This window comes from Rhamphochromis sp. 'chilingali' (genome assembly GCF_963969265.1).
Source record: "Rhamphochromis sp. 'chilingali' genome assembly, chromosome: 1".
NCBI classification, from domain to species: domain Eukaryota; kingdom Metazoa; phylum Chordata; class Actinopteri; order Cichliformes; family Cichlidae; genus Rhamphochromis; species Rhamphochromis sp. 'chilingali'.
The window spans coordinates 50,212,318-50,239,914 of record NC_137929.1 but is presented as its reverse complement, the minus strand read 5'-3'; the positions used below and the strand labels follow the sequence as shown (position 1 = coordinate 50,239,914).

The 27,597-nt window shown below is 41.1% G+C and overlaps 1 protein-coding gene across 1 annotated transcript; it reads right to left on the bottom strand.

Annotated features, from left to right (window-relative positions):
• Positions 1-27,597, bottom strand: rnf150b (ring finger protein 150b). Its single transcript, XM_080879803.1, has 6 exons — positions 26,903-27,597; positions 12,254-12,504; positions 11,803-11,957; positions 9,587-9,683; positions 7,339-7,594; positions 1-6,401 (listed from the first exon to the last, which is right to left on the bottom strand). The coding sequence occupies exons 1-6, from the start codon at positions 27,357-27,359 to the stop codon at positions 6,283-6,285; spliced, it is 1,335 nt and encodes a 444-aa protein (XP_080735929.1). The 5' UTR covers positions 27,360-27,597; the 3' UTR covers positions 1-6,282.

Genomic DNA, 27,597 nt, shown 5'->3' with positions numbered 1-27,597 from the left:
TGTGTGTGTGTGTGTGTGTGTGTGTGTGTGTGTGTGTGTGTGTGTGTGTGTGTGTGTGTGTGTGTGTGTTTGTTTGTGTGTCAGACCTCCTGCTGACCAAAGGGTCGTAAACCCAGGAAGCTTACATCAAAAGAAACAGATCTTTCAGATAGGATGTATCTACAATAAAACCTCCCCCAGCACAGAGTGGTTGGAGAGGTGGTCAGGATCAAAGGAATGGCTTTGATCCTACTGCTTGAACTAAGACTGTACAAATTTAAGAAACACAATGGCAACATTCAGCAATTAGACTTAACAGTTTCTGTTCTACTTCCAGTCTTAAAATTGAACTACCAAAAACAAGTCAAACCACCCCCTTGTAGTTTCATGTACAACAGAAACCAAATAAAGTCTGTGGTTCTTGTTCATTAACTTTGTTTGAAAAGCATAAAAATGAGCTTCCATTTATTTTCATCTGAAACAAAACAAAATTATAGCAAAAAAGTAATGCTTAATGTAAAAAAAAAAAATCTAACGACAATAATTACAAATAATAATACAAATAGTTAACTGGATTATGTGTTTTGTAAACAATACTATTCACTTGAAAAGCAGGAAACAAACCAAACCAGTAAAATGAAGGAAAATAAAAATTATATGGTACTAACTCTTTGTATTAGAGATACTAATGTTGGCTATTGTCCTTGTTCAGACTTGAAAACCACCAACGGGCCATCTAAATAATAACACCTTATTGCATGCATTAAACCAACTATAACATCTGGATGCACAGATCAACATTAGAAGGTGAGGGGTTTAGTCTGTTTGGCGAATGCATGGTTTGGTTTGGGTTTTGTTTAGTATATAACTGAAACAAAAACCTGGGGCAATTCTGTCCTGAAAAAATAAAAAGAAGGTTAGGGACTTGGAACAAAAAGTCACAAAATCTAAAAGAGCAGATAACAAAAAAGGCAAAAACAGAAGCAGGAAACATGGAAAGACACAAAACAGAAGTGAGGTAAAGTTGAAGAAGGAGAAGACTTTTGTAAAGAAGCCAAACAAATGCAACGCGAGAAGGGGGGGGGAAAACAAAAAAAACAAAAACTGGGCAACCAATCAAACCACAGCGTACAAGAAAAATACCTAAACAAAAGAGCCAATCGGACGTCATTACTGGCAGTGACACAACAGTCCCCCCTTTGACTTTTTGAAAAACTCCTTTTCCCCCCGTCAGTCTTCTAAAGGATCTCAACTTCCCCGTGTTATACGTATAATTACTGCCAATCACAAGGTTTGTATCGTGGAATCACAGCCTCCTAATCTCATTTATGATTGGTAGTCTTCACCATTTCACATCAATGTGCAACATTCTCATAGTTAGATGATTACCTCTAAATTAAACCTTTGTGATCACAAAAAGCAAGTTTATTGAGATTACTTTGTTTCTTTTGTATTCTCAAATAATTACATGAAGCTGATTACAAAAATTTATTATTAATTAAAACATAGGTCCAAAATGAGAGTTGCAATTTTCTGTCCATGTCTTCAACAGCAGGAAATGTCAAAGCTCCAGAAGTTTTCGGGTTTTGTTCCCTGTCTGATGATGAATCAAGTCATCATTTTTAATTAGGAAATAATCTTTATTAAAGCATTCATATTAAATTTAATGTGAGCAAGAAAACTTAATTTTCCCAAATATTTCTTAATTTGAAATAATGTATTAATGGGAAATGAAAGGTGGGCATCATTTAAAATACTTTTTGACTCTAGTGATAATGCAAAATAAAAAAAATGTAAAGCACTGCATGCACAGTTATTATTTTTATTTTTTATCTATTAATCTAAAAAAAACATTTTCCTTCCTATGAAAAGGCCGAGCCGCTGTCGAGAGCATGCCAAAGTAACCTGTGGTGATATTACCCGAATTTTATAAAAAAAAGTTGGCCGATCTGACGTCGAAACAGGGGATCAGAAGTACATGATGATGCCAAAAGACAAAGTCTGTTTTTCTTCTCAACACCTAAAAGCAGAAATCCTGCTTTTATTTATTTATTTAATAAAAGTTCAGTTTTCTGTGACCTAAAATGCCATTTACATAAAATGAATAGATATTTCTCTAAACATTTGGGTACATGACGGGAGGGCCTTTAAGAGGCTATTAATATGGTGCTGCCAGAAATTCTGCTGCTGCTCTTCCACCCTTAAAAATCTAAATTTTGGATGTTTTAAAACAGATCATGGTGCTTTAAAGTTATTTCATTACAACTAACACCCATAAAAGATATTAAAAAAACAAAAACAAACCAACCTATACTGTATCTATTGAAAATGAAAAGCTCCAGTGGACCACGTTCATTCTGTACCATCTTGAGTCTTTCCCCACAGCCCCTTATGAAGCCTGAGGTCTATCCTCCATTATATGTTCTGTGGGCGAACATTACGCCACAGCAGCATCAGTCTCTACTAGAAAAAGAAAAGAAGCTGATTCAAAGTAGGCTCGAGTTCAGCTCACTTCCACTGTATGGCAGCAGTCACACAGGAAGAGGATGAAAGTGCAAATATCGATACGCAGTTCAAGCTTATAACACAAAGCAACTTTAATTAAAACATCACTCACTGAAAACAGGCCAGGAGGACAAGGCATACAAATCAATCGTCTTCATGTGTTATCAGCCCTCGACCGTTCTAGATTCAGTCAGCCAGTGTTAACAGGATACTTGGTGACTGGTGGATCTTAGTGTGGACTAATTCTCAGGTTTGAAGCTGAACCATGAAGACACAGGAAAGGTGAAGTCTTGGAAGCAAAGTCGGAGAATTTCACAACATAAATTCGGTTTCATTGAGAATCTGAGAGAAAAAGAAGCCACTGGGAGGACTGAAGACCGCAACACACAACCACTGTGTCTTTGATTGCTGCAAATTTGTACCAGCTTGAATGTCCAAATATCAGTCTGCTCATCAGAAAACTCCAAATTACATTTGCTTTTAATTAGTTTTAAAGTACAAGTAAACAGTAAACACACCACTTAAATTTAGCCTTGTTAGGAGAATATTTTATTTTTTCATTGCACAACATTTATATTTATTATGTCTTCTTATTTGAGCATTGGAAGTTCTCATAAGATCCAGTTTGCCTGGTGGACCAGTATAGCGCTGGTTTTCCAGTCTGCCCTTTGGTCTCATTTCTCTCATTTTTCATCAGGTTACAGCAAAGAGGAGAAAAAAACAAAACCCAAAAACCTTTTATAGAGAAGCATAATAACAACAGTTTAGGCTCATAGCATCAAGGTCCTTTGCAAACTGTGTGTATGTACAATTATACAAATAATCATTAATAATCGGTCAATGCTCAATCACATTGAGAATCATCCAGGCAACAGGTAGACTCGGGAGAGTGGGAAGGAAATCAGTCTTTTTTACAAAAATAAATGTCTCCTCTGGTATCAAAATAGACGACAATCTTTCATCTTTCTCATTTTCGGGAACCTTGTGGTGCCACCGACACCACAATGCGACCGCAGCCCTACACAGTCTGCGTACCAATTTGACAAACTGACAGTGATGCCACGTGGCAAAGTGGACTTGTGTTATATACTTTATTTACATGTTCGGCTTCGAGCTGACGAACACATCCTGATGAAACGCGTTTCCACAAATCTGTCTCTAAAGCTCTAAAAGGATTTCTCTATCCCAGGTACTTTAATTCACAGGAGGTGGTGATAATTTCTTGATCTGTGGAAGTAGTAATAGCATCTAACCTCTACTGTGTGGTGTGTTGACTGCAGATTTGAAAGCGCTTCTTAGGTTTCCTAAGGTTCAGAGAGAGGATCCCTGACTAGCAAGTAAAGGACCCAATCCTTGATTGTCAGGGTTAAAGGTAAATGTGTCTTTAAAAAAAAAAAAAAAAGGCAGCATGAGGCCATGGTAACAGACACGTGTGGTCAGGCAGACGGACAGACGGCTGGACAGTCAAACAAAACAAGGCAACGCTATAGACAGGGTTCCTACGTGGCATTTGGATGTATGACTGCCACAGAGAGTTTGCTTAGCTAAGGTTAAGGTGACGGAAGAAGGACAAGGGAAGTGTTTCCACTGTGTACCTTAAAGGGTGGGCAGACTTTGATATCTTGTTCCTAATTAAAATCAGTTCTACATTAATTGCACAAATGATCAGTGCAAAAATTGCAACAAAACGTAGGAATCTCCAACATCCGAGTTCGTCAGAGGCCACAAACCACAACAGACCGGCCCCGTGCTGTGTTCCACCTGAAGCTGAAAATCTCAAGTTCACACCTCAGTTAGACCACCTCAGGGAAGTCGGAGATTGCAAATCCACTGTTTGTGGCCAAATAACTCTACCTTGCTAGGGAACAAAATAAGACTGTCATTCAGACGACTACAGCGCGGTCAACTCTAAGCTTGGATCCCAACTCGAACATCTGATGTTTAAGTAACATAGCACAGCAACTGCAAGCGTTGGAGTTTTTAAACTTCCCTCTCGTGCACTTTGGTGATAGAAATTTTCCAAATGGCGTATGTGGAAAAAAACTGGCACTGACTATGGACTCGACAGCCATCTTTATTGCACTTTTATTTTGTGATTATGGGTTTGAAGAAGAAATCTCAAAACTGTCACATTTTCATCCCATTTTCTGAAATTGTTTTCAGCTTCTAAGGTCTGACTGGATCCCTCTTAATTAATTTATTGCAATTTTCTGCATAACTCGTATCAAGAAAATGGAATTTGACATGTGGACAAAAATACAGTCTGAACTAAACTGACTCCTCTTCATTCTTTCTGTCCACTTTATCAGAACAGACCAGAGCTGACATGTGCACACATTGATTGTTTTGCTGAGAATAAAAGTTGCATGTGTAGGCCATGCAGATGGTTCAAACGGTTATCTCGGGTTAACACAACAAAGGATCGACAGAAATGTTTCTGCTCAGCATTGGAAGCGTTTTAAATATTTCGAAAGATGATTGATACATTATGACGGGATGTCTATCGACCAGATTACCCAAGGTGCAGGATTTATTGCCTCCATATGCACTTCTTGTACAGAAAGGCCAGACCATATCAATCCTCTAATTTTCTGTGGAGCCCTGTAATCTACAAACAAATTAAAAAAAAATGGGAAAAAGTGGTTTAAATGTCATCGCTCTTGCAGACAAACATAGGAACCCTGTTTGGAAACCCAACTGTGGACAGAAAGCAACCAAACTAAATACTGTCAGAGTATTGTTAAGATAACAAAGCCTAGAATAACACAGACAGGGAAAAAGAGGGGGGGGATTAAAAGGAAACAATACTGTGTGTAATTGCTGTTCAAACTGCAGTCAAACTGTGGTAGTAATTATTTCAGGACAAAGCTACCTCTTTACATAAACTACAGACTAAAGAAAACCACTGCTCAGAGTAGCTTGTGTCCTTTCAAAGTAAATGTCCACCTTTGCAAAATGTAAATCATCCACCACAGATACACTCACACACACATCAGGGAACAGGCTCTGCCTGGCCTTTTGGCAGGCAAATTAAAATAAGCTTATTTAACAGAGTTTTCCAATAATGCGAACCTGGAGAGGAAGCGAGCAGTCCATCATGATTGGTTTTTGCTGTTGTGCTTCCCTATTTGGGAAAACCAGGTAAAAGAGAATATTCCAGGAGATCCAGAGAAAAGTTACAGAACAAAAGCTTAATCTATATTCACGGACTGCATACAGAAATACAGCCTACTGCTTCTTGGAAGTCCTCAAAGTCAGGAGACAAAAAAAAAGTCTTGAAATGAAGGACTCGATCTATACTGCAGAAGCTTGTCAGGGTCAATGAAAGGTTTGTAAGGATAACAAGATGCGAGTCTGACTGAGGCAGAACTGGATTTAACCAAGACATCTGTAGACTGAGTTGCACTGGAGAAAAATCCTGGTTAACTCGAGAACCAAGGAAAGGACTGAGGTGAACACACTGGAAAAGGCCCACTTAGTTTCAATACGTCTGGTCCAGACAAGTTGGTTTGGCGAAATCTTGTATCACATATCCATGTAGAAGAGCCAAGAAGGACCCTGGTGCTGGATCTGGGTTTTAGCATCCACTTGGAACCAGAGAAAACCAGAACCAGATCCCAGGCCTAGCTCAGGTTTTGCTCAGTCGAATGCGGTCAGGTTTGGTTCAGATATTTTTTTCTTTTTCATCATTTTGTTTTTGTTTTTTTAAATATAACAGTCAGGTCTGTTATTTATCTAATCTGAACCTGATTAGAGCCTGGTTTGGGCCGATTCTGGTTAGGTTCTGCTGTGCTGCTCTCAGGACTTGTCCACCAACTGAGGTTGCTCCAAGGACACTTCCTCGTCTGACAGACCCGTTTCCACAGCGATGACAAATGATGCCACTGAGGCGCTGCTCGCCATTGGCTGAAGCTCACCTGAAAGAGAGAAAAAGAGGGCTATTCCTGAGTTTCTGGAGACGTAACTTTTGTTTTTAATTCAGATTACAGAGAGGGTTTGCTCTTTTCAGTTTCACGGTTGTCTGAAAGTCTTGTGTGAAACTCCTTCCAATAATAACGATAAATAAGTTCAATTCAAACTTGGCCAGGTGAAGCCAGCTGTTCTAGTCTACAATAACAATGCAAAGACATTTGAGAGCAATCTAATCTCGGTTTTGCTAAACAGAACCTAGAATTAAGACTGTGTTAATGTCTGTGGCTCAGGACTTCAGGCAGGTCATCTAATTGGCAGGTTGGTGGTTTGAGCCCTGCTCCAGTCTGAATGCTAAAGTATCCTTGGGCAAGACACTGAAAACCAAGTTGCCTCTGATGTGTTCATTGGAGTATGAATGTTAGAAAGCACTTAGAAGTAGAAAAAACTGCTTACATAACTGTATGTGTGAGTAGGTGAGTGTTGTGTATAGACTGCTTTGAGTGCTCAAGTAGAGCAGAATAGTGCTATATAAGAACCAGTCGAAAGAATGTTAGAAAGGATGACATTAAAGCATGACACAGACATGGCAGTAATACTTCCAGGACAAGACAAGAGAACGTTTTTCTACAGAGAAATGAAAACATCCCCAAACATCTGCCAAAAGTGTCACATTAGCTTTATGTTTCTATAATAGTTTGTAGCATGGTTGGTATGGGACCCTTTCATTCAATAAAATTAAGCTAAAATTGTATTTCTGCTTCCTCTTTTGCAGTCACTTAAACTTCCTCATTATGAAATAAAGAGGAAGTTTAATGTGATCAGGGTAAAGATGCATCACATAGTCAGTGTGACTGCAGTAGCCATGACTGAAGCGAGTTATGGGGCACAGACACCACTGGGTGTCAGTGTACGAGCACTTATCAGATGGAGTGTGAGAGTCACCTGTGTGGGTGTCCGTGGTGGTGGTCACAGGGCTGTCCCTCAGGGTGTCAGGGTCCTGGTAGTCCTGTGGGAGCCCGACCCGCCGCACGCCGGGGTCCAGCACCACAGAGGAGCCGCCCTCGCTCAGCGTGCCGTCGCTGGACGCCCCGGACACCACAGCTTCTAGGGCCAGAACCCCAACGCCGCCCACCCCACTTACACGGCCCAGGTCCAGGTCGTAGTCCAGAGGCAGGTCGTCGAGACAGTCTGCGTTCAGCTGTAGCAGAGCGACATGAACACCACAGTGTGATTGTCCCGCTCCAGGAGCCGACTGACATCGTGTCATTCTACCTACGATACAGTGAGGGTCTAACTAATCAACATGTGTGACAGCCATTTTTAAAAGTTTCTTTGATCTATGTCAGACTTCACACCTTAGTTCTGAGACACAAGCTAACCTGTACTTCTAAGCTTAAAAACGTTTTAGCTCTGAACACTGAGGGTCACAGTCTGAATGACTGAGTTTTGTTACAAACAGAAAAAATACTTTTTTACTGGAAAATGATCAAAGCAATTTTTACTGAACAAATTCAACCTAAATGTTAAACGCAATACAAAACAGATGTCTAATGTAGTAAACAGTTCCAGTACCAATTACATAACTGTCAGTATTTAACATTTTCTACTAGGCTTCTACTCATTTTTGTTGCTTTAATGGCCGGTCCAACATCGGGCCATGGTGTGTTTTTAACAACAAACTGTCAGACAAACACTCTCCACTGATACAAGTTAACGTGATTTTCTTGGCAGATGTAAGTCAGTGGGGTGACCTTTGGTTGAGATGTCCGTTTGTACTTTTACTGTGTTTTTCTGTTGTTGCGGTGGTGGACTAAAGCTTCTTCATTTTGAGAAATACGCCTCAATAATAGTTAGAAAATACAAAAAAAACACTACACAAATAATAGTTAAAAACACCAGTCTGAAGGGAAATATGATAAATGGCATCAACAGGTTGGGTAATGGAATCGGCAATCAGTCATTAAAACTGAGACGGGGACGTGTCCATGAAGGGTGCTGAGCTAAGTGGATCTTTGAGACCGAGGAGCTGCCCAGAGCCCAGTGTAAGATAAACGAGGATTATTTGGAGTGAATCACTCAAAGCTACTCCAGTATTTTTTTTTAAAGAAGGAGAAGAAAGAAAGAGCCTGTCATGAAGTATTTTCCTCTCTTTGATGATGACCTTGCTTTTACCCTTAAAGTCGACTTTTGACAACTGACAATATCTCAATAAAGACGTGGTCTAATGGTTTGATGACCATTAGAAAAGGCTCTGGGTTTCTCCAGGGGTAGCTCCATAGGCAGAGACCACCCTCACTAACCCTTGATGCAAACCTAGTCATTTTGTTTCTAAGCAGACCTGAAACATGGCAGAAACCCCTCGGTTCAGAGAAGAGCTTCAAAACATTTACACAACCTTAAAAGAAATAATTCTAGTAAAGCTAGTAAAGGATGATTTCAATCGCAGTCATCGAATACAGGATTGTATGTTTTCTCCCTTCAGTTTTTGAACAAAGGAACACTTTCTGTTTTGCAACGGTTTCTTGCAGCTTGAGGAATTTCCCAACTTCTGGTCTACAGTGGATATTATCTGACGAGTGTCTCAAAGAATTGCAAGTCGCTGTCTTTCTTTAGAAGTGAGAACGTTTAAACAGACTCAGAAAACATTCATTTAATGAATTATGCATTTCCAAAACTGACGATGAACACTTTCATGGAAAACACCTCACATTCTGGTGTGCGCAGACAGACAGTGGGTTACGTCTCTGTCGGTAAGACAGCTGTAAAAACTGAGAATGATTCAGACGTCTGGCTTAGATTAAATGAACAGTTTGGAGTTTTGGGACGTGATCCCTTCTTAAGGACAAAACTCACTAAAAAGTTCATTTCCTTCTTTGCAATTTTCACACTCTGAAAAGTGGGCAGGACTGCGGCCTTCATTCTGCCCCCCGAGCCCAATGTTTGACACCCGTGTCTTATCTTCAGCTACCATTACGGATAAGAGGATGCATGACTTGGGGCTGCTATGACAGATCAGCGACAATATATGAAAAGATCCAGGAAGGATATTATCATCACCTGTTATTTAAGCAGCCGTAAACACGTCATAACGTTCTTGTACAGTCCTAAACTATAAAATCACTTCCTTTCAGGGCTGCATATCCTGCTCTGTGCTCACTCTAGGAAATATAAAACCCAGTTTCACACTCACAGCGATGCCCAGAGCTTTCAGGATGTTCATCTTGCACATGGGACATGTGCGGTGGTCCAGCAGCCACGGATCTACGCAGCTCTTATGAAACAAATGTCTGCAAAGAAGAAAAACAATAAAATATGGTGAAATCAGTCGTTCTACTGTGGATCTGAAAACATTAGAAAAATGCTGTGAGGAAAGACAAACATCACACCTGCTTTCACTTAGCGCCGGCACACAAGAATCTGCACAAACATGCTTTATGAAACTTGGTTGGTAATCTCATACAGTGCGCCGCACAGCCAGAGTGTTGTGAGGTCAAAACAAATAGTCATTGTAGTCACAACCAAAAATACATTTCCTCTGATCACAAGAAAACAATCTGCCCTGAGCTCAACTCAGCAGCTTCCATCGGCACAAAGTGGTTTTGTGATCACAGGAAAACAAGACTGGCAACAATTTAATAAAAAGGTCGACTCTGCCCGCAACGATCACGGCTTCCATTCAACAAGTTCGGTAGGGCTGAACAACAAACACTCGACGGGGCGTTTTCTCGCTGGTATTTGAACAGTTTACCAGTGATGGTCATCATTGTCTTTAAATATTTGGATGCTTGTCATTCTTCTCTCAGTTTTCCCTCATTTTCACAAAGAAAGATAAAATTCTACATGCCAGGGTTCAGCACAGACAACAGCCTGATGGTCAAGTTAAAGCCGACGGGGTTTCCATCAGAGTCCACAACAGCTTTACTTGTGAAGCAACTAAAGGAGGCTGAACCCGCAATAATTAATTTTATTTATATTTTTAAAGTATTTTCACATTAGAATCAATCACATGAGGATGCTGTAGGTTAACAGACTGTTTAGTGACCCTCATAACATAAAACAGGTATTCTTCTTTGTACAAGGACTGTAAAATGCATTTAGCAGTACATGTCGCCGACTGTTGCAGATTGCTGATTTGGCTGCAAACATCCAGCAACTACTCATCGAGTGATAGTGAAAAAGTCAGAAGTGCAATACAAAAAGGGATAAGATGCCATTGGCCTTCAAAGTAAAAGCTGACCCTTTTAAAAGTGTTGGTTTTAACAGTAAGGCACAACTTTTACCTTGAAGTCCAAGTTTTTCCAGTTTCATTACAGCTTAAATAGTGAAATGCAGAGTGTTTGTAGACAAGGACACTACAGACGACTGTGGCAACCTGCTTGTGATTAAAGCATTCAAAAGCAGAGTTTTGGTGCAACTGAATTCATCTGAATATCACCAGAAATCCCTCTTTCCTCTTGTCACCGTAGGTTGTCAGCTGGTTGCTAACCAGCTTAAGGGCTAAAGTGTAGCCCCCGCAGGCTCAGCTGTTGTCAAGAAAAAAGGTTAATATCACAACAAAGACTGATGCGGTCACAGTTTCTGGTGGGACTGTGTAGTCTGACACACAAGCAGAAAAAACAGTCAGTGAGCCGCGGTGGAGCCAACATGTTTTTCCTGTAGTCGACAGCAGCAGCACGAACCAGTAAACATGAAGAAAGGCCTTGTTTCAGCTGCTGTCCAAGCCCACTATGTGTTGCAGAAACAGCCCAACTGAAGTGAGAAGAAGTTAAAACCACAGCTGTCTTATTTAGTTTCCATTACTATTAAACGTCTTCTAATCTTTGTCCTCCTCTTTCTAGCACTGACACCTGCAGCACTATATTTATTTCAAAGCACTAAGTAATTACTTTGTAATTATTTCACTGATATAGATTATTCACATCACTGCTAGTTAAAACATGGTATATTCTTATAGACAGCGCAACCCACCAGCAAATAAAGCATTAAAAATCAGCTGTTTTCAGTAACCCAAACACACTATCCCTGTCTAACAGTCGTGTCAGCTCTGAGTCATTTCCCTGCACAGACTAACACTGAGCTGATAACCTGCGACAGCTACAGCGTGAAGACGTCAGGAGACTCTCTGAGGTCTTTTTCAGTCTCGATGACTGTTTGTTCTGTGGCAGCTAAGCTCCTGCAGGTTACAGTGGCCTCACGAACACCAACTGACTCAAAACACCGTGAAAATACTAAATTAGCTAAAGAGCCCCCACCAAAAAGAAAAAAAGAATAATTGGCACTGTATAGAAGATACTATCCTGAAGGTCTTCATTCAAACTCAGCACTCAGTCCTCAAACATAATACGATCCCCATCCTTCAGTCCTTACTTCCACATTTGCGTGAGGTGTTTCTGAGGCTGTGGTTACCTGCAGGGCAGGATGCGGACCACGTCGTTGGCCTTATAGCCCTCGATGCAGACGGCGCAGTTGTCAAAGTCGGGCTCGGTCTCCTGGTCGCCCTTCCTGATGGTGCGAAGCTGCAGCTTACTGATGGCCTTCTTCGCTGCGTCACCAAGACGCCGCTGGAGAGACACAGTGAGTCTTTACTTCGAGCTTGTAAAATGTGATTCATGTTTTACAAGCTGAAAACAGAACACTTTCCAATAATGGGCTCGTTATTCAGCAGAGATGAACTACATTACTGACGACACATTTTCAAAGTTTCAAAGTGCTAAAAATGTAAGTATTTACTCTTATACTGTAAAAGATAAACCTCTTCTGAACCACCTCATTAACATAGGCTCTAGTTATATGATGCTGTTCCTTCTGTCTTCATAAACTAAGCAGAACAGCAGGAGACGCAGACCCGTGTTCGCACCTGGTTCCGGTCGCGCGCGTTGGCGTATCTGAACCTCTGGATGTAGTAGAAGACGAGCCAGGCAAGGGAGATGATCATCAGCACGATGAAGGAGATCGATACGAACACCACCGACGTCCTGCTCACGTACTTCTGCAGGTTCCTCGTCCCGATGGTGATCGTCATGGTGACCGTCACATTTCGTTCCAACAGCGATACGATCTCGCGGCCTTTTGGCTCCGGGATCATGATGGCGACGACCTCGCTCGCACCTGAAGATGAGGACAGGTGAGAAGCACTAAGTCACTGACATATATAAAAGCATTCAAGTATTTAAATTTTACTCCTTGGGTCGATGAACCTGCAATGAAACTTTAACGCCCTTTAGTAGAGCTGGGCCATATCATACCGCTCACGGTAATGCTGGTATAATGTTAGGCAACGATAAAAGGAAATAACGCGACAGAGTAAAACGCACATGCGCAGTGCCTTTGTTTTCATACGCACATGGCGGAAAAAGTATGACAGCAATGGAAAATGAGAAGGATGAAAGTGGATCGTTGAATGAAACGGATGAACCAGAACTGGTTTGTAAAAATGCTGCAACTTCAGTGGTGTGGAACTGGTTTAGCTTTCGTCCGTCAGATACACACCAAAGCACATTATTTGGTAGAGTATGCAGGCGGGTCGTTATTACTGTTATTACCAAACCAATTGTATGTGATACACGGCACTTAAAAATCGGTCAAAAATGTTTGACTAAGACTTTGCTACGAAGCCGCACCGCTTGATGGATTGTTGGAGCATTATGGCTAGTCAGGAGCCTCGCGGAGTGATACGTACTGTGCTGCATTGTGTGTGTGTGTGTATAACCTGTGTATAAGTTTTGTGGATATTATACATGGTTATGGTCATAATATGTCAGCCCATTTCCACTGGAAATGCCTTTTGGTTAAACTGTCAGCAAGGAATTTGCATTTGCACTCTTAAATGTTATATAGCTTTAATGCACATAAAAAACAGCTGCTTGTTTAAGTGAAAATACATTGATGGTTTTTTTTGCAGTAATAAAGTTGTGGAGTTGTAAAGTATTTTGTCTCGTGTCAATTATATCGTAAGTTATATTGTTATCACAAATTTTCAAATGTATATCGTGAGAAATATTTTTGGCCATATTGCCCTGCCCTACATTTTAGTACATATAATAAATAAAGACGTGGTTTTGATGACCATTAGAATATATGTTTGATTTTTCCAAGGCAGAGATCACCCTCACTAACTTCTTATGCAGATCCTTCTCATGAACAAGTGCATTTTTAAGTCTTATAAAAGTCACAAACTCCAAGCTTTCTTCTCAAAAAACAAATAAAACATTGTTTGGAAACTTTGTCCCAACAGGGTTGCACAACCTAACACAAATGTGCTACACTTTTTCATTTGCTCTAAAACTTCTTTCTAACTCATCCCAAACCAAAAGGGTTTCACTCCTCACTAACATGGTTTGACCATTTTCTCCTAAACCTTCAGCTCGCTGTAGGATAAACCTGAGACCAGCAAGTCCTACTTTATCTGTTACTCACAGTTGCCACTTCCTCCAATTAGTTTTATCCTATTTATGCATCAGACAATGTCGTACTATCGTTTGTTTTAACTGTGCTTAGTATAAATGAAGGAAGGAAGAGTTGTCCTTAGCTTCAGGCCAACTTTACTTCCACTCACTGTGAGAAAAAAAATTAAGCGTTTCCTTTTCAGGGTCTAACAAACATTTAAACTGGGAATCTAAGTACCCGCTCAAATAATGAGCTCAGTTATCAGCACAAAGCTTTAGACTGCTCTAAACGCTCAGTTTGATAAAGTTTTTTTCCTACTCCTCGCATGACATGGGTATAAAAATAGAAGCTCCGCCCACCTGCTGTTCAAACTCTCAGTTTATGAGGGGCAGCTAATCAGAACAAAACTGGTTAAATTAATTTAATAGACATTAAATGTTGAACAGACTAAATAATGCAGTGGTCCCAACCCCTGGGCCGGTACCGGGGTGTGGAATTTATGGTTTTTAAATTGGCTTTTAGTGTTATTTTTTTGTTGTTTTTAAATCATTTTTATCCTCAACTCTGTTTCCCTGGGTCTTTTCCTGTGTGCTATGAATAAAACGTCTTTTTTGGTACTAGTTTTATTTTGTTGTATTTATCCACGACACCTTAAAGCCGGTCTGTGAAAATATTGTCAGACATAAACCGGTCCGTGGTGCAAAAAAGGTTGGGGGCCGTTGAAATAATGAACAGATGTGCCGACTTCAGCTCATTAGTGTTTCTCACATTGATTTCAAGTTTGGATTTTATGCGTCCTTAAAAATAAGTTTCTTAATTCCAGTCAAAGCTAAACCTGAGCTAAAAGCTAAAACTTTAGTTTTTGTCAGAAAAGTCCTTGAAAAGCAATCGTTTTACCAGAACAGCATCTAAAACTCAAATATATTCTTTCCAGTCATTTACAACACATTTCAGGCTAAGCTGCAGACCATTCAGTTTTTCTGTGCAGAAATAATAACTTCCAATCAACTAATCGACTATCAGTGTTCAAATGACCTTACTTGCATGTTATGCAATGAGTTCAGCCAGACTTTAATATTTATTTAACACCATTTATGGACATGGAAATGTTGATCCGCTTTTTATTTATTTACCTTTTCAGTGTCCGGAAAACTGACTGTTCACTCGACCTCCTTGTTGTGGAGGTAACCTCGCAGAGTTTGTACTCGACACAAACACACCCGCACTAGTAGCCTGTTTATTGATCCAATAACAGCTTCTGCTCAACAAATCCCCCCATCACTATGGAGACCAGCTCCTCTCCCACACACAAGGGACTGCCTCTCTAAAAATACTCCGAATACACGATCTGTGATGCACGGCATATTCAGCATTGGGATGAACACAAGATTATATAAGTGACTCTGCGACTACTATAGGATTATTGCAGGATTTCTATAATCCTACGGCAGATCTGGAACCTCTTAATCACAGGCAGTTTCTCTTATCAGAGATTTTGTTTTCTTTCTTTCTTTGACAGAAATGTTCACAGTAACAGGAGTGTGCTTGGTCCCCAATAAAATGCAGTGAAAAGTAGGAAAGCTGGCTGGGCCTGTTATGTTTTTTTTTCAGCACCAGTTCATAACAACAGTCATCTGGAGGCTGTTTATACTGCAGGGTAAAGACCGTACAGAGAGAGAGCCCCAACAACAGATGATTCCTGATAAGAACCCAGAAGCTATGGGTGGGACACGCTCCTTTTTAAGATGAAGAGCGCTCCATTTGTAACGGGCTCTGGGAGGGCATCAATCAGCAACGACCGGGGGAGTGAAGGTAAAGAGAACAGAAGCGCACCGGCCTCTGTGACCCTGTAAGGCTCTGTGAAAGGTGCAGGTTTAGAAAGCTCCTGTTTCCAGTGCACTCACATGTGTCCAGAGGACCAGATTACTGTGATACTGACATCAAACAGTACAGTCAGATTTATCTGATCAATATTTATTTTACATGATTATTCATCAACTTAATCATCGTGCATTTAATATAATTTGTTTAACTGTGTGGTTACAGAAGCTTTTCTTGAAATAGATTTTTTTTTAAAAATGAATAAATAAAAAGTGGAAATGGTTGGACACGCGGGGTTGTTGATAGGAAGTTAAGCCCAGGAGGTGGGGCGTTTCTCACCAAAAACACCATCTCATTAAAGGACAGTGGTGGAGATATCTGTGGGTGTAGGCAGCTGCAGACAGCCATAAGTGATCCTGTCAGAGGTTTGAGGGCAGTAACATTATTCCTAAAAGTAGTTCTAGATCAAACTTGTTGATCAAAGACTCTCGTTGGCTTGAGCTGAACTAAACTGACTTTTTCAGTAGGGAAACCTCTTTAAAAGGAAAAGGGAAGGTTTGGTTGATTAAGCAAAGGAATGGGATGGCTATAGCTCAGGACACAGAGCACGGTCATCTTCTAACCAGAAGGTTGGCAGTTTGATCCCTGACTGCATACTTTGTTCAAGACACTAAGCCCTGAGTTGCTCTCTGATCTGTTCATCATGTGTGGATGTTAGAAAGCGTTAACTGCATTTGAGTGCTCAAGAAGACAAACAAAAATCTGTCCATTTACCACTCACATTAGAAGGTGTTAATATCTAAATGTATGGTGCAGGATAACCAATCAGACTCTAGCTTTCATTGGTTCACGCCAAAGTTCTTCCAGAAGTCATGCCCTTAGCAGCTTCCTTTGAAATGCTTCCAACAATCTTTTGAAGCCTCCATCTTAACGAATGGGAAGAAAACAAATAGCTGACATTTTACTTCCACGCCCAGCAGGCATACTTGCCACCACAAAGCTGAAATGTTGTGAAACTATTGTGCACATGCACTCTTTGTTAATTTTCTTCATTGGAGCACCACGTCTCCTCTTTACATAATTTCCATTTCCAATTTACCAAGCTGACTTCTCGAGAAGGCAGACCACACAGAGGGCAAAACAACAGAAACAAACATCAGGCCAAAACATTTTATAATGTTAGTGGATCACAAATATCCAGTGATCTGCACAACTGTCCAACTTTGTTAAACCTACAACCTGAAGTGTTGATCTAGGACACTTTTATGGGCTGGAAGGGCTTGGAGGAGACTTGGGGGGAAAAAAAGCAACATTTTTGAGCTCTGAGGTCAGATCAGGATGTGCAGCTGGTAACGATTCGGTGTGTTGCTAAAGGATGCTCATGGCGCTGGATTGTGAGCTGCACCTCCGAGCCAAACCACAACACCAAGCTTCAACAGCTGCTTATTCTGAAGCTGAAAATACACAAATGCACAAAGACTCATGAATACAGCAAGTTCAGTTCTGCACAACTGAGGAGAAAATTTTATTTGTTTGCCTGTCATTTTGGCTGTTTTGATTTAGAGTTGAGGCCATCCTTGTGACTGAGGCCTGACTCAGTGCAAACGCACCCTCGTGTCACCCTGAACGCACAGAAAAATATCCCAGAGGAAGGTTTGTTACCAGACTAAGACTTATCTGCAGCTTTGAAGAAAAAGTTCCATTTAACAATAAAGATTCGACAAGTAAAAACAAGTTGATCTGCAACGTTGAAGTGTTTAACTACAAAAATGCACTCAAAGGAAAAACTCTTTCACAGGTGGTACAAGAATGTCTCGCTACAAGTTTATGGCCAGACATTGGCACATTTAGGCAAACGTTTCACAACAAGCTGGGGATTAACTGCAGGAGAAACCGGGAGCAAAGGCTGGTGTCAGAGTTTGTACAGTAACTTTATTCAAAAATAATGGAAACAAACCATCCTGAGCATGCAAATGGATATGCAAGTTATTCCTGTGTGGCCATCATAAAGGTAAATTCTTTTCTATTTTAGTTCGCTTAAGGAGTTCCTCAAGGCTTAGTTTCATTTACACACAGATCAAAACCATCAGAAACATAAGGCTGGTTTATACAGATATATTTATATTTGAATCTCGAACCTCAGAACTCCTAATGTGCAGAGACCAATCTGTTCTTATTGTAGAGAACAAAACATGTTTACTTGAACATTTTTGCTCTGTGCCATTACAGGACGTACTGACTGCTAAAAGCTTGTTTGACTTTTGCAACACAAATCACATCAGCAACTCCAGTATGAGTTTGCATTAAAATTTGCACATCACAAACAGATAGCAACCCGTGCTACAAGAATCTAGTGATGATTGATGTAACAAAGAAATGTGAAAACAGTGAAGAAAAAGACCAGATCTGCCCCAGAATTTCAATAAATTAGCCAAGATTATCCACTCAAGACAATAGTTGGTGTGCTTTGACAATATTGTGCAAAATCACTTAGCTGCAGATTATTTCTTTATATTTTGCTTCCAAGAAGCCAGATTGTTTAAAGTGAGGTTGAGGATTAGTTTTCCAGACTTTCTGAAGTTCTTTACAAATTTTATGGGCAGTCCTCATATCAGATATGGGGAGAGGGGCACCTGAAAGTCATGGGGGGAGGAATCCAACAAAGATCAGACCTTTGGTCAGATATGGGGAGAGGGGCACCTGAAAGTCATGGGGGGAGGAATCCAACAAAGATCAGACCCTTGAGCTGATCCAGCTGCTGTCAGTGAAAAAGTGGCTCTCAAGAAGCCAAATTACACAACGGGACTGAAAAATCAGCAGTAACAGGTCTGATGGAGGGATGAACACAAATTTATATTTCTGCTTTAAAAATCATTTTCAGTATGTAAAAACTGTCATGGGTTGGAGCTAATGCTGCAGACAGTGTTGTTGGAGATATTACAAGAATTGATTGTTAAGATAAGACAAGACTTTATTGATCCCACAACAGGGAAATTTTTGTGTCACCTCAGCTCAGGTACAGATATCAGAAGGAAATACAAAAATACAAATAAGTACAATCAATGAAAAAAAGTAAGATAATACACTATATACAATGGTAGCATACACATGTGTTCTGATCTGTTGATACATTGCTAAAAAAAAAAAGGATGTTAAAAACTAAAGTAGCAGCATAATTACTACAGATGAAAGGAATCAATTACTTCAGACTGCTGCCATTTTATAAATGCATTTCAAGCATTTTGCCTGCTGGTTCATTAAAACAGGAATATCTGATCGATTTAATTTTTGTTTATTTTATTGTGTAACTTGAAGGTTTTAGGGTTTTTATTATAGACTAAATAATGGAGAAACAGTTTACGTTAATGTGGAATCTTCCAACGCGAAAGCCCAATGTCCATCGACTTTGACCTGGATAAACACAGATGGCAGATACTTCAGATTATAATCTTAAGGAAGCTGAGGCTGAACTTTAATGTTTGCACAAAGATCAGTATATTTGCTCAGTAAGCACAGTCTAGCTGACCACAGTTTAGGAAAAAGTCCCCTGAGGCCTGCACTGAACTCACATGACCCCAACCAACACACGAACACAAAAATTGATTAGTCTTGCCCTAAAAATAATCCCCTGGGATCGTTATGTTATGTTATGATGAGATTTTTATTTTCCAGTTAAACCTACAAACTACATGATAAATAACTGCAATTTGGTCAGTCTCTTTAGTAAGGTTTCTTTTGTTTTAAAAACTCAAGTAAATCTCTACAATAGCAGAGATGTCCAATTGTCCAATAGCAGACAAGCTTCAGATCTGTGAAGGCTTTGAGCTCCTCTGCAAATGTTTCTGTATTTCAGGTGTTATGTCATTTTTCTAACTTTAGAACGCAGCGAGACCGATTCAGCTCGCAGTCATCAGCAGCTCCCAACTAATCTGCCGGATAAACGGGACGATAAAGCAGCTGATTCCACATAGACCTTTTTTCCAGGTGGATTAGCAGAGTGAATTCCTGACCAACCGAGGAATTCACCAACTTCATTTTCACTCTGACAGTACTGATTTCCATCGATATCAGAGATTTTTAAAGCCCCTCTACAACCAGAAATCCTGCATGTGGATGTTTTGGCATCACTTTCCTGCCACATCAACTTATTTTGCCATAAACTGACCAAAAAGCTAAATAAAGTCTCAGTTTTCCAGAGTGCCAGAGTCACTTTTATTTCAACTGCGATAAAGAGTAAAAATAACACAGCCTGCAATAAACAACAAATAATTGTTGTTTATTGCAGGCTGTGTTATTTTTACTCTTTATCATGCTGCTGCAACAACAATTTGCCTTATGGGACCAATAAAGTATCCATCCATCCAATCATGACTACTGGAATAGTTTCTGGGTTTTTCCAAGGGTGGCTGCGCAGACAAAGACCACCCACACCTCATTTTCTTCTATAAGCAGGTCAGAAATGTGACAGAAACCTCTCAGCAGGGTTCTCGTAGGCTTTCAAGAGATAAAAAGTTAAACTAATGTTATTTTGTCCACGTCAATCAATTCAATTTAATTTCTAAATACATTAAATTGTAAAGAGGTCGGCTGCCGGTTGTGGTGTGACAGAAAAGAAGAGATAGAAAACAGGAGAAAACATTAAGGCCTTGTGACTGGGATTTCCTCATGTGGAACTTCATTATTTAGGCGAGAAACAGAATGGCAGGGACACAGTGGCTCATGACACAGTTCACAGGTTATAGTAATGGGTGATGTACAGATAGGAAGTTTTGTTGTCACTGGTTGGCTGTGCTGAGAAGCCAAGAATGGCTACAAGCAACCACATCCAGGACAAATTAATCGAATCACCAAAAACAAAGTGTTTGTACTGAGGAGTATTATGACTGCAGGCTCAGTAATAAACATGCCTTTAAAAAAAGTTGCCTGGAAAAGGACAAATGTGAGCTCGGCTTTGGGCAAAATGTAGGAGAGGACCTGTTACGTGATCACTGTGCACACTTCTGGACAGAGGCATGAAGCCATCCGTCCTGCTGGTTGAACTATTTAAAAATTAAAACATTTACCGCAGAGTTTCAAAATCACATTTCAAAACTGGAGCAAATTCTTCCCTTTTTCTCTTGTCTCTGTCACATCAGCACCTCATTACTGAGTATTTTACAAATCAGCACACTCATTTCTCATCGACAGCCGTTTTATTCGAAATGCGCTGGCTCGACGCCTGACAGGCGCCCGCAAATCAGACCACACGTCCCGTTTTGGCTTCTTAACACTGGCTCCCGATACATTTTAGAAACGATCTGAAGACTTTGTTTGTTTTTAAGTCATTAAATTGTGTTTGCACCTTGTTACCTTTCTGATCTTCTAAAAGATCACTGAGGTCAGCTGACCAGATGCTTCTGGTTGTACTCAGATTACAGCCTTTACAGTCTGGCCCTTCAATTTACAACTTCACCAAAACCCGTCTGTGGCCTGATCAGTCCGTTTTCTGTATTATGCTTCTTTATGGCTCCTATTGTGCTACTCTTATTTGGTTAACACTTGTTATTTTTAAATGTGCTTATAAACAAACTTGACCACTGTAAGTCAGAGCCATCCACACATCATGAGCCAGTCAGGTAAACTTGTCTTCGGACCGCTGCTTCACTTTACTAATGTTTGCATTACCTCTCTGCAGAGCCTCAGGACTCATGTTTCTAACATTAACTTCACTGTTTGTCATTTCAGCATGCTGAACAGGATCCTCTTCAGCTTATTTACACTCATATTTTTAATTGGCTGCCCGTGTTTGCATACCTTCAACTTCACATTTTTGAGGCTTGTTTGCGTTTGCTAGACTTTCTGAAACAGCAGCAAAAGCCTGGAGAGGCAGAGAGAGCTGCTGGTGCTGTCCAGGCTGCACATCGATGCCGTGCTGCTCTAATAGTGTGCAGGAGTCAGTTAAAATATGTCAGCACTACACTGGAATTATTAACAGCAAGCAAATAATTTTCCTGCTTGTTTCAAACCATTTAATAACACACAAAACAGAACCAAAGTTTTTTGCTCAATTAAGAAATGCCCCTCAGAAAAGTTTAGTTGAAATCAGTTCAACTGCAATTCTCATGATTTTCCTTTGGAGAAAGTTAATTTTTCTTTATTGTGCAGCAAAAACCCTGCAAATAATTGTTGGTCGCAGCTGACTGGACAGTAAACAGCATCTTTTGGTTTAGGACCGACTGTTTGATAAAGGAACAAAGGTTCAAGACCACACTCTAAACAAAAACATTTTGCACAGTTGCCTGCCTTCTGCAGATGATTCATGATAAACCTAATCAGCAGATTAATCGTGATTCATCCTCACCTACTGCGAGTATTTAATCTGCAGCTTTTCTGCTGATCAGTGAAGTCAGTTTCCAGTCAAAAATGTTACTGTGTTGTTATATAATGTGGTGAAGAGGCAGGAGAGCAGGAGGAGAGAACGAGTGGAGGAAACCAAGCAGGGCCAAACCCAGGCTGCTGCATTTAGCCTTTGTGGCACATGGTCGCCTGCTCAGCCTGCGAGATAAACCGGCACCCGGTGAAGTCTCAGCAGCAGTGCTCTAACTCAGGAGTCGGCAACCTGCGGCTCTTTAGTCCGTATAGTGCGGCTCTGCGTGGATTGGGGAAATAAATTAGACGTATTTAGCTGAAGTGTATTTTATTTATGTTAGTTCTTTTTAAACTTTTAGTTCTAAGTTGGAAGATTATTGTGATATTGAAATATAAAAATAATAATTTATTTTTAATAATGATCACTGTAGTTCAGCTGGGTGTCTTTCCTTTTGTTATATTTCTTTAAGAGTTCAAAATGTGTTCATTACATAAATAAAATGTAATTTTCTCTGTAGCACTTCATGGATTTCATAAGCAACACACCTTAGTTGTTCACACAAAGCATAAAAGTAAAAAACAATATATACAGTGATATCTGCATTTTAGACGTCAAAAAGTATTTGCGGCTCCCAGTGTTTTCGTTTGCGTGGAAACCGGGTCCAAATGGCTCTTTGGGTGTTAACGGTTGCTCTAACTGAATCTGACTTTCTGGCAAAAACTAAAGAAAAAGCTATGTGATGGCCCTCACCAAGTACATGAGTCAGCTCTTAATAAGAAGCCAAATGATTACATGTCCAAACAACACAGCGTCGCTGAACTTGTGGATGACTGGCCAGCTGTTGAACTTCTGGAAAATTTATTTAACGGGCACTCAACTGTACAAAGACTGATTTGCAAAAAATAACCTGGACACAGAAAAACGTGAACTGTTTAAAGCAAACCAACCACCCAGGGCTTTTTTCCCCTTCCTGAATTCATGGCATCTAAATGTGGGTGTGTAGGCCTGCCAGGGATCCCTGAAGGAGTTTCCAGCTGTCAGAGAAACAGCTGTTACTTCACTCAGGAGCAGAGCGACTCAAAAGAACACCACTTACGGTGCTACAGAGCAGTCAGCCCTGTTATGCAACTCAGCGCTAAGTCGTGACCAACATCAAACGTCACATGGAGTTTCTCTGGACATAATCGAATGACAGGAGCCTGTTTTCCATAATCAGTCACTGTGGATGCAGCGGGGCTGGGAATCCCTGATCCACACGACTGTTTCTATCAGAGAGGCACTGTGTGGATGACCACTGACAGCATCGTTTAACAAATGGAGATTAATTGATAAAGAAGCATCACAGACCTTCAGTCAGCAGCTCTGAGAATATCTCTGATTTCTATCTCTTCCAACCCAGTGGATGCAAATAAAAGGTCAAAAAATTACTACTTTCTTGTTAAGAAGTCTCCAAAATATTCTTTTTTTCTATGAGCTAAATCCTGAAAACTTAAATCTCAAACAAAAGAGAAGACTTGACAAAACTTTACAAAATACAGCTTCGCAGAAAGAGCCCTTGGTGGTTGAGCCCATTCAACCTGTAACGAGTCTGCATTTGTGATCGTTACTACACAGAGGGGATCTTCGGACTCAAAATGGTCTGTTCGATAAGCGACTATGCCTGTAAGTACCACTGTGCCACACATACAGCACTGTGCACAAGTCCTGCCCTCATTTCTTTACATTTTGAGTCAGACTTCCCTTTAATTTGTTTACACTGGTCTTGAGCAACAGCTCTGCAGGCTCTCTGAAGGTCTTTCAACATTTTTCTTATGACTTTGGCTGCCTTTGCAACTATTTTCAGATCAGTCCTTGCAACAGACCAGTTTCACATGAATGTTTTTTTGTTTGTTAACACTGACCTATAAATCATTTAAGCATAAAAAACCCACCTAACTCACAGGACCAATGTTGTGTCAATAAATAACACAACTTATCAAATATTTTAAATTCTGTATTTATGCACTTTGTTACTAGCAGCCTGTTACACAAGTACATAATTTGTTCCCAATTCTTTAGTTTGAAAAATACAGTCTGACAGACGTTAAATATTTTTGCACCAACAAAGCGATTCCTAAAGAGTTATTAGCTGAAAAATCAGCATCTCTCAGTCCTTACAGATGCTTTGGAAACGATACAAGTGGCGGACAAAAGATGAAGTAGCCGGCTTCAGAACAGAACAGAAATAAGCAGCAAAAACCCGACTCCGGATCTGCGAGATGCATCTGACCCTTCAGTTGATCTCAGGTTGGAGGCTTTGCCACAGTTTGGCGCTGCATTTCAACCAGTGGTGTTGGGCATCTTCTCAAAGCTGATGGAATTATGAGCACAGAGAAGTACTGTCAAATTATAACCCACCATGCAGTACGACCAGGAAAGCGTTTGATTGATGACAGCTTTATTTTTCAGCATGCCAGTTTTACCTAACACACAGCCAATACAGTAAAAGCATACACAGATAGGAAGGAAAAAAATGCACACACATAGTTGAAAACTATTGGTCATGGACTGGTCCCAGAGCCCAGACCTCAGCATTGTCGTTTGGATCATCGCAATAAAGAACAGAACTAAAAGGACCCAAAACATGAAGCCTGGAGAACCTTTCCTGAAGACTACTTAAAGAAATTACAAGATAATTCGTCAACACAACCTGAACTAAGGTCATCATATCAAAAACTGACTTTCAGTTTCACTTAATTTGTACCACCTGTTACATACTGTATTTCAATACATGGAATACAGTATGTAAGGCAGGTATTTCCCATTTTCCTAGCAAAATATAAAGACATGAGGGGGCGGAGTCTGTACAGCACTAACAGAATAAGCACCTCATATGTCAAAGGAGATGAAAGGCAGATGTATCCTGGTGTGTTTATGGTACAAATCTGAGCATCAAAGACCTGGAGACAAAGATGACTGCAACATTAATGATCCTTCTGCATACAGGTCATCTACAAATCCATTAATGTTTTCAGACATGATGGACTTCTTTATAACAAACCTGCATCCTTGTTCCAAACTCCAAAACTTTTCTGCTAGAAAATCTTGGATTTCCTGCCTGAATCTGCTGTGCAACTCACGTTTTAGATATTCAAATGCATGCCCGCCCGCATCAGTTCATGAGGAAAATGTTAATATTCATAGACATACAATATAAACATATAGAGAGTCACAACCATGAATATAAATGAACTCAAATAACTGTACACTCTGTCCTGAACTGGGGAGTTGTTACCCGTGTAGCCAACTCAAACTTTTACTGAGCAGACTTCTTGCAGCGGTGGACTCAGATTACAGGACCACGCTCATAATTCAGCGAGGTCTTTAAAAAGAGCCACTCTGTAAAGCAGACTGCATGGCCAGGTGCCTGATTTCATACGTCTGTGGCAATAAGACTGAACTCAAATATTAAGAGGAAAGGTCCCATACTTTGGTTTACATCGTGTGTATTTTCTGATTTATTTTTATTATTTTTTTCCAAATTTACGACCCAAAAAATCCTCGCGGGACTATTTTGAAAGGTCAAACGCCGATAATCATTTCGCTTGTGCTTCCTGCCAGTACGCTGATCAGACTGTGCAATTCGCCAACTCCACCGCCCTGAAGATGCTGGACCTTGTTCAGATGTGAAGACCTCAGTGAGCAAGAGACACACTCTAACCAGAACGTGCAGCAGGTGGAGGACTGGTTCATGTGTCAGTAGGGTGAGCTCACAAAGGCCGAGGAGCAGAACAAGAACGGCAAGCTTCAGCTCAATGCTGTGGAGTCTTGAGTCTGAGAAACTCAGAGTCTATGCTATTCCTTGTCACAAGGAAAGGATAGCATGACTCGAAGTATTCAAGAGACTGAGAGAGTACTTTCTTTTTAAGAACAGCTTTTATGGGTGAACTGACAATTTTCCTGCTTCAGGGTCGGCTATCCCTCCACAATAAAAGGAGCCAGCTGAGGTGGTTCAGCCATTTGATTAAGGTGCCTCCTGGGTGAGGTGTTTTCGGTATGCCCTCACAAGAGGAGGCCCTGGGTAGGCTCATGTCATGTCCTGACATGACAGAGAGATTATGTCTCTCAACTGGCCTGAGAAAGCTGAGAGAGCCAGAGGAGGTGGACAAGGAGAGGAAGGGCTCCTCTACTCAGGCTGCCACTGCCTAGAAAAGCAGCAGGAAATGGACGGACGGGTGGTTTGGTGGGTGCAACCGTGAGATTTCATGAGTGTGTTTACTTCAGACTTAACTTGTTAAGTATTCTAGCCATTCACTTCACCCTATAATCCAGGGATGGCCAACTCCAGGCCTCAAGAGCTGGTGTCCTGCAGGTTTTAGATGTGTCCTTGAATGGCTAAATTACCTCCTCAACATGTCTTGAAGTTCTGGTAATGAACTGATATCTTAAACATGCAGGACACCAGCCCTTGAGGCCTGGAGTTGGCCATCCCTGCTCTAATCTAAATGGGGCAATTTCTTGCCCCAACAGGTGAGACCAAAACACCAACCACAACATATAAAAGTGAGTCAAACCAATGGGTGGTGTCAGTGTGGCTATGTTCTACATTTATACTTGACACCAACTTAACCTGTACACACTTCTACATTTTACCCTCAACTATTTCTCAGAGTCCACAGTAAAGCAGTCCCCAGTGTGAGTGCACTCGTCCTTGGACTTGACATGAAACTAAATGACTCTGAAAGATACAACACATCCGTATAACAGAAAGACCTCGTGAGTTGGACTCTTTCCATGACATCTTTATTAAGAAATTAAGAGAAACACTGAACACGTCACCTTTAATCCCCATAGTTCACCCCAGCAGCAAACTACCCAACTTAGAAAAGCTAAGCAAAGCCTCCTTCACAGAGGGAGGAAATCGAGTTAAATGCGCATTTATTTGGGTGAATAAAGCAGAGCATCATCTACCTGAGTGAGGCATGGTGATGGTGTCGTTCGTGTTGGTGGAGCCCACATTAAAGATGACCACCGCAGAGGCGTTGTGGGCTGCAGCGTGGCGGATCTTGTCCTTGTAGGTGCAGTTGCCCCGGGCTATGAGCGCCACCCAGGCCCCGGCCTGAGCGGGCACCGCGAAGCGGGTGTTGGGGTCGCAGGCCTGGCGGTCGAGCGGTGCTGCGGGCAGGACCAACACCCCCTTGGCGTCCCGCTTCGGAGAGTGCTCGCCATATCGCCCGCACTCCGTCTTCTCGGTGCGCAGCTCCGAGGTGGCCGGGTCCACGTAGGTGATGTTGACGAAGGCGGTGTACCACTCCTCCCGCTCGGCCACGGTGAAGTCCAGGCACAGCAGGTGGACGAAGCAGAAGGAGAGCAGCCACGTAGAGAGGGCCAGGCTGCGGCAGGCCGCCACCAGCGAGCCCGGGGCCATGACGAGCCTCCCCGGGGTGAGAGCGAGCTGTGTGTCGGTAGGTCGGAGGAGCCCGGCAGCTTCAACGCTGGAGCCTCCTACTCCACCATGCTACAAGGCAAAACCACCAGGAGCGTGTTTAACTCGCTGATACTCCCCTTTTTTCACACCAAAGAAAAAAAAAATCCCTGTTTTTAGCCGCTCCCCTCCACTACTCTCAGATTATCTAGCAGCAGACGCCTGTTAGCAGTCTCCATTT

What these genes read in the sequence shown, in the direction of transcription:
- rnf150b (XM_080879803.1), bottom strand. Translation starts at nt 27,359, where the DNA reads ATGGCCCCGGGCTCGCTGGTGGCGGCCTGCCGCAGCCTGGCCCTCTCT. An exon ending in TGAAAGCTCTGGGCATCGCT is followed by an intron (nt 7,595 to 9,586) that starts GTGAGTGTGAAA and finishes GCTCTGCTACAG; the next exon opens with CTGAACGCAGACTGTCTCGA. An exon ending in CACCACGGACACCCACACAG is followed by an intron (nt 6,402 to 7,338) that starts GTGACTCTCACA and finishes TCTCTCTTTCAG; the next exon opens with GTGAGCTTCAGCCAATGGCG.